General features: G+C 62.3%; 1 protein-coding gene across 1 annotated transcript in view; it reads left to right on the top strand.

The window, feature by feature from the left end:
* LSM7 (LSM7 homolog, U6 small nuclear RNA and mRNA degradation associated) overlaps positions 1 to 796 on the top strand; it is a 3,301-nt gene extending 2,505 nt beyond the window's left edge. The window contains exon 4 of the mRNA XM_006904070.3: positions 518 to 796. Coding sequence (XP_006904132.1) covers positions 518 to 660 — 143 coding nt within the window. The 3' untranslated portion in view covers positions 661 to 796. The remainder of the gene's footprint in view (positions 1 to 517) is intronic.
* The last annotated feature ends 6,863 nt before the right edge of the window (positions 797 to 7,659 follow it).

The following is a 7,659-nucleotide window of genomic DNA, read 5'->3' as shown; positions in this document are numbered from 1 at the left end:
ACTGGGCCTCCTGGTCCCCCTCCCCCACATCCTACAGTAACAGTGATGGGGATTTTTCCTCCCTGTGACGTCAGAAGAGCTTCCTTTGAGCTTGCTGTCACTTCCATGGGGTCCCTCCCCCTACCACTTACACCCTATGGACATGGGTGCAGGGGCCCCACAGGACTTCTGCAGTTGTGCAGAAACCTGGAGCCCCAGACTGATTTGTATCCAGCTGCCCATCTGACAGCATGGCCCCAGGGCCTCCGCCGGCTCGGGTGCCCGTGCCCCAGCAGCCGCGCTACCTAGCGCCAGGCCTTAGGCCTCCACATCCTCACTCGCAGAACAAGGGCAGGCCACGGACAGGGTTCTCGGAGCCACCTCGCCCCGTGGGCTGCCACAGGGGAGGCTGCAGCCTGGCTAGCACAGCCCCTCCAAGGTCCTGGGTCGGGGGGGTGGCATGTGGGGGTCAGGAGACCCTTCGATTCGGGTCTTCAGGCAGGGTCGCAAGTCCTCACTCCCGTCCTCCCCACCACAGACCCCGATGACCAGTACAAGCTCACGGAGGACACCCGCCAGCTGGGCCTGGTGGTGTGCAGGGGCACCTCCGTGGTGCTCATCTGCCCGCAGGACGGCATGGAGGCCATCCCCAACCCCTTCATCCAGCAGCAGGAGGCCTAGCAGGCGGGGACGACGGGACTGGCCGCCCTCGGACTCACAGTGGCCCCTGGAGGAACAGGACTTTCTTTTTTTTGTATAGGTTACATTTTTGTTTTCTTAATAAAACCGCAAACCTCACGTGTCGGGAGCCCCAGAACCCTGCTTTCGGCCTCAGTGTTCTGGGTCACAGGGATTCGGTTCAGCCCAGCAGAGTCATCGAGCACCAGCCCTGGTCTGTGCTGGGGCCTGGGGGGTGATGACCGGGCTGTCCCAGGCGGGCGACAGGGAGCACAGCGGTGCAGACACCCCAGGCCAGCCTGTGGTTCCTGGAGGATGGACCAACCGCCAGTCCCCTCGGCAGAGTCCCTTCAGTGCCTCTGTGTGGCCTTGCAGAGAACAAAGTGGACGGGCCTGGATCTCAGCCCAGCCTGCCCTCTTCCTTCCACGCTCCCCACTCTTGGGCCTGGGAGCCCCACCCCCTGGCCCTTTCAGGATTGTGGTCATGAATGCCCCTCCATGCCCATCCTCAAAAGCAGGGCTCTTTCTGGGTCCCCTTTTCTAAGCTCTGTCCCTGTCTCCTACAGGGCCACTCGTGCCGAGAGCAGGCCTATCTGATAGGAAGGCTGAGAGTCTGGGAATTGCCCAGGGCCACTCGTGCCGAGAGCAGGCCTATCTGATATGTCAGGAAGGCTGAGAATCTAGGAATTGCTGGCCGAGGACACGGGCAGTAGGGCCTTGGATCACACGAGAAGTGGCAGCAGGAGGGGGCTGCGAGGGCTTGTGCGCTGCTTGGCCCTTGGAGCCACCAGGTGAAATGAAACCAGCGGATTCCCGGTTTATCGCAGGATCTGGGCTCTGCTGGGGCCTCACGCTAGCCCCGGCTGCTGGGCGCCCTGTCACCAGCCCTGCGTGTGCGCCTCCTCCTAGTCGTTTCTGCCCCCTCACGCCCCCACCCGTCCTTTATCTGAGGCCGTCTCCCAGAGCCAAAGCCTCCGACAGCTGGGCAGTGGGGGTGGTAGCCTAGCTGTGGGCTAGTCACACCCCAGGGAACGCTGTGACCTAGAACCTGGGTGCACTCGGCATGCTTCCGTGTTGGGGAGCGGCTGCCCTGTGTCCATTTGACAGTGGAGGACCAGGACTCCAAGAGGCCACATGGGGACAGACTGAACCCGGGCACCTGGTCTGTTCGCTCCACACACCAGCCTGCCCCATCTTAAGCCAGGCACAGGCTGAGTCTGGAGCATTCGGAGCACTCTGGGGTCAGAGGGCCCAGGGGCTCAGTGGGGGTGGGGGGAGGGGCAGCAAGCTTGCAAGCCAGTTAGACTCCATTACAGCCCTGGGCAGCTGGGGGCCAGGACGGAAGGACACTTGGTTCTCTAGCCCCAGTTTTCATCACAGGAAGCAAGGCTGGTCCCTGGCACCCCCTGCCCCACCGTCGCACCCCTCAAAGCCTCCAGGCTCCAGACCGCTCTGCCCACACCCTCACCGCCCAGTGAGCTGACGAGGGCAAAAGCTGCCCTCTGCAGCCACCAAATCAGGGCTCAAATCTCCTCCCACCACTTATTGGGTGGCTTAGAAGTGTCCCCCCGCGAGGTCCCGTTCCCTGTCTCTTCAGTTAAGAAGAGGCATTGCACGTCCTCGCCATGGCCGGGCAGCCAGCCGCGGCCGTGTGGCGAGGCGAGCCAAGGCGGTTAAGAGCACAAAGGTTCAAGTCCAAGGCGGAGAGAGAATGCGGCGAGCGCCCAAGAGAAGGAGACCCCACCTTCCCGGGCTCAGGCAGGACTCCCCAGAAGGAGGCCACCGAACCACATCTGCCCCCGAGAGTTGCTTTGGCCTGGTTGGTCAAAAACGAATTAACCTCACTGCTCCCCGCCGGGGAGTCTGCTGTATAAGTGCAGGTGCCTAGACAAGTACAAACGTGAACTGAATACAGCCGGGGAGAGGGGGAGAGGGGGAGAAGGGGAGAGGGGTGGCGGTGTCTCTACCCCTCGGGCTTGCTTGGCTGATGAGAACGTAGGGGAAGTGACCACGGGAACTCAGAGCCTACTTTGCAAAGTGGCCTTGTGCGTTCCACCTTTGTCCTCTGGGGATACTGTCCGGAGGCCACCGTGCTTCAAGGAAGCTGGACCAGCCTCCTGGAGGCTGAGAAGATGTCGGAGGAGCACTGACCCCCCCGGAGGAGCACTGAGCCCCCCGGAGGAGCCAGCGCCAAGCGCCCGTGCCCTGCTGAGCCTGCAGGCGTCTGAGGCCTCCCGTAGTTAACCCAGGTGACACCGCAGATGGACTTCGCAGCCAACCCAGAAAATCGCGAGAAGTAATAAACTGTTTTATGCCACTAAGCTTGGGGGATGTTTCTTACACAGAGACAGGTCACTGAGACTTGCTGCCTTAGGCCTATGGCAGACCACAGGGGGAGACCAAGTTTGTCACACAGATGTGTACAGTACGGTACCATTTACTTCAGATAATCATTTTGCAAATGTTTTTATGTTTTTAAATGTATAGAGAAAGATCTGGAAGGGCACACGCTGACCTGGAATTGAAGATGGTGACGAAAGGGGCCTGTTAGCCTATTCGTCAAGTTTTAATATTTCACAAGGAGAAATTTAACGTTTCATATTTTACATGAAATATTATATGGAAATTTTAATATTTTACCAGGAGTCAGAGAGAGAGGAGGCCAGAAGCACGTGGCGAGACGCAGAGGCAGATTACAGAGACGGGAAAGGCAGAGAGGCAGAGACGGGCAAGGAGAGGGAGAGAAATGAGGACACGGCCACCTGGCTGGTGACACCAGATCCCTCCCTCCCCACCCTCCTAGCCCCAGTATAAATCCCCAGCCCTCACCGCCACCAGCCAGCCCACCATGCCCAAGGGAGGCTGTCCCCTGACCCCTGCTCAGATCCCGCCCTTCCAGCTTCCAGCCCAAGGTCCGAGCAAGCCTCGGAACGCCAGGCGGGGGTTGCGGCCACCAGCCCCCGGTCTGGCCCTGCTGCACGTGCAGACGGTGACCACGGCCCACGGCTTCCAGGTCTTGGCCGAGAAGCCTCGAGTGCTGTCTGCGGAAGCCCCGCTCTGGGGGATGTCACCAGAGCCCCCGGCAGGCGGGCAGAGGGACCGACACCCTCTCCAGCTGGGACCAGCCAGGGAGCCCAGGACGCCGCCCCACGGCACGTTCCAGAGCCTTCCAAAAGGTGGACAGCATCTTGACTTTGGTGACGGCCAGCCCTGTCCCTTCCCCACCCAACCGCCTTGTCCTCAAGGAGCTTTTGTAAGCAGATGGGCTACCGCATCCCTTCTGGCCCCTCAGCCCTTCCCGTTAGCCCCGTTCACAGACAAAAAAGCAGAGGCCCAGAGAGGGCTGAGCAGCTTGCAAGGGCCACACAGCCTGCCCCTTCTGCCCCATACCCTTTCCGCGTCTAAAGCCACCGAGCCTGACTGGCCTGTTTTGTGGGTGTGCAACCTGAAGCCCGAAGCTAGGTGGGCGAGGGCCCCGTGCGGGGCGGGCAAACCAGGAGCTGGGAGGGACCAGGTGACCTCGCTCTCGCACTGCAGCCCCCACACCCACGAAAGGACCCTGAGGATGCCCGCAGGCTGGGCCCGGTGCCACAGAGCCACGACGGCACCTGCAGGGTCCTCACATGCTGCTGTCGGTCTCGGGGTCCCGGCTTCCCGGAATCCGCCCCCGCTGGAACTCACGAGGACATGGATGTAAGAGGGAGGGGTTTCCGTGACCCGGGAGACTTCACAAATGTGTATGTGGGGGGCGGTCTCAGATCCACGGGCGCTGGTTTGAGCTCAGGGTCGGCCCAGGCTGAAAGAGTGAGGACGCCCCCATCTGGCCCTCCTGCTTCCTGCGGCTCTCAGCGTGTCCCTCCCCAGCTCCAAGCCCTCCAGAGCCCCCACTGCCTGCAAGGTCAGCCCTCCCCCATCCCCCACCCCCGTTAGACTAGGAGCTGGCGGGCGGGGGTCTCTGACGCCCATAAACATGGGCTGCTGAATGGGAACCGTCCTGCCTTTTCGCACGGTCTGCGACCAGTCCGGGACCTTTCCCCGCCGGCGGCCCTGCCGTGCTGACCGGAGCCAGCAGGGATCAGGACCCGCTCAGGAACGAAGAGCCGGAAGCGGACCCCACCTGCCCGGCCAGCTGGACAACCTGGAGGGAGCGATCACTATCCCACGCCCCCGATGGGGCCACAGGGGCTCAGAGAGTGTCTGTCACTAGCTTCGGGCCACACAGCAGGGACCCAGCGTGACCCCAGGGGCCTGGATCTGGAGCCCCAGGCCTTAATCACTCTGCACTTTTGCCCCGCCCCCGCCCCCGCCCCCGCACCTGATGGCTGCACACGCCATTACAGAGGGGACCCCACTCATCTGGGGTCACAGCCGAGCCTCCCAGGCCACCTGCCCCCACAGCCTCCCTCCACCGGCCTGGACCACCAATCCTGCACATCTTACTGGAGAGGGAGGTCAGGGTTGGGGGACTTTTAATTTTGGGGATAATTACAGCCACACCACGGCTCCTGCTGGACAGGGAGAACCGATGGCCCCCTCCCGTCCCCAACCCCTCCCACAGCTTCCCCCTCGGAGCTACCCTCTCTTCCCAGGTGGTTCATCTCCATGGCAACATCCCCATGCCGGGTGCTTGTAACCTTGGCAACCAGGTACTGCCGCCCCAGGCTGCACCCCCTTCCCACGCTCTCCTCGCCCCCCATGGCAGTATCTCGCCGGCGCTGCTGGGCCCAGCGAGGCCCGCCAGCAGCCGAGCCCATCTCCCTCTGCTGCTGGACGCCAGCGTGCACATTCTAGCTGTTTGCTGAGCACCTACTGTGTGCTCCCGGGACACAGCAGTGAGCAAAATGGGAGTGGTCGTGGTCCTCAGCAGACTCCCACTTGGGACTGAGAGCAGGGAGACGCTGGCCAAGGACAGAAAAGACACACACAGTGGTTCCGGGGAATGGAAGACGCTCTGAGGAAAACGGGGTGCCGCTTCCCCACTCAGATCCCCAGAAACCCCGCATCCGGGAACAAAATCCACCACCCCCACCGTCACCGAGTCTCATTCATTCACCCAGTGTTCACTGCATGCCTACTGTGTGCCTACTGGAGCCACAGTGATTTTTAAAAAGGGCACACAATAATAAACGGGGTAAATCAGCAAATCCCAGTGTCTTTGCGGGGAGAGTGTGAGAAGGCAGAGATGGGGTGCAAGGGGGGACAGTCGTCAGGGAGGGAGCCGGGCGCCTGTGGGAAGGGTGGCACAGACAGCGGGAACAGCCGTGCAAAGGCCCTGAGGCGGCACGTGCCCGTGGCCTCACCCTGCCCTCGGGGCCAGGCGTCCAGAGTGATGACCGCCATCTAGGCAGAGCCATCGGCGCCCTGGGTTCCACTCTGTCATTGGGGGCTGAGTCTCTGCGGTCCTAGAAGATGGGTACTGTTCTGAACCCCATTTTACAGATGTGGAAACCGAGCTGGAGGGGAGTCCCCCACAGCCCCCAAAGCCAAGAAGTGATAAGACCAAGATTGCCCACCCCTGCCTTGCAGGACTCATCCCCAGCCCCCTCCCCCCAAAAGCATCCCTGGCTCCAGCTCAGGTCAAACACCCAGTGTCCCTGCTCATGAGTCAGCCCCACCCCCCACAGCTCCCGCCTCGTTCCCCCCACACACCGTGTCTCCTCCCTCCTGGCACACAGTAGGTGCTCGATAACACAGTAGGTGCTCGAAAAACACTTTCCTCCCAGCTCCCCGAGAATGGCATCAGGAGGAAGAGAAGGACACTCAGAGAAGTGACCGCCCCAACGCAGCCCTGAGAGGGAGGTGCTCCGTGTCAGGGAGGGAACCGCCCCCCTTTGTCTGTGGGGGGCCCGGCCTGCAGCTTCTCGGGATGCAGTTTCTGGGCCTCAAGCCAACACGACAGTCTGGGAACGGAGCCTGCCTGAATCACAGGTGGCTGAGCTGAGCCGGGCCGCCGTCAGAGCAGCATGAGGTGTGCGGTGGCCCCGGAAGGCTTAGGGCCGTGCAAGGTTACACGCCCAGCTCCCACAGCAGCCCGGCCTGCCTTTCACCCCTCCCTTGGGTCAAATGGCATCTCCGAGCCTCATTTTGCTCATCTGCGAAATGGGACAATAAGTGTCCGCCCATGAGGGTGCAACAAGGAACCCAAGGCCCCTGCCCGGAACAGGGCCCAGCACGTGGTAAGCACTCAGCCATCTCTGCTGGGGTCATGAGCAAGATGGGGGCCGCCCCGCCCTCTGTCCTCAGGCCAGCAGCGAAGTCCCACCTCCCTTACTGGACTCCACAGCGTGAGCCCCTGGGAGGGGCAGCCCTTCCAGCCCATGTCGGCCGGCCTGTCCTGGGGGGTCAGGACACCCACTCCTGATGCCATCTCTGTCCTACCTCCTACTCTCAGAGGAGCCACACACCCCAGCCTGTGAGCCTGCACAGGGGCCACCACCTGGCCCCCATGTTCCAGGATCTTAGGCTGTCTGCTCCCATGAGACTCCTTTCTCAGGGGGCACGGGCCCCGTCTCAGGCTTAGGGGTGCCCGCGGCAACTCCTCCACAGTTCACCACGTGTACAAGCAAAACTCGTTCTCCTGCAAAGACCCCTTGATCACCCTGTACGCTGCACAGTGGCCAAGGGCACCTCGGTGCAAAAGCCCCGGTGAGTCAGACGAACCCAGTGACTGTGGACTGGCCAGAAAAGCGGGGAGGGCCCGAGCCCCGCAGGACTCCAAGGGGACCCCCCTGGGACCAGAAGGAGGAGTGGGAGGGACCAAGGCGGGTAGTACTTAGAGGAGATCCTGACGTCGGCAAGGGACCGCTTGCTTCTGGAGACCAGTGGTTAAGCCCGCTCTGGGACCCGCGCGGGAAATGGCCCTGCGGCTCTGGTCTGAGGGGACAGCGCTGGGGCCAGTTTCCGAGGGGCACAGGTGGGGACTCCTGTGCTCCCTGCACTGCAGCCTCAGCAGGTCCCCCCAGGAGGTGGCCACCGGGTCCTCGGACGCGCGCCAGCGCGGGC

The sequence above is a fragment of the Pteropus alecto genome, unplaced genomic scaffold (assembly GCF_000325575.1).
Source record: "Pteropus alecto unplaced genomic scaffold, ASM32557v1 scaffold30, whole genome shotgun sequence".
Lineage (NCBI taxonomy): Eukaryota > Metazoa > Chordata > Mammalia > Chiroptera > Pteropodidae > Pteropus > Pteropus alecto.
This window is presented reverse-complemented; position numbering and strand designations above follow the sequence as displayed.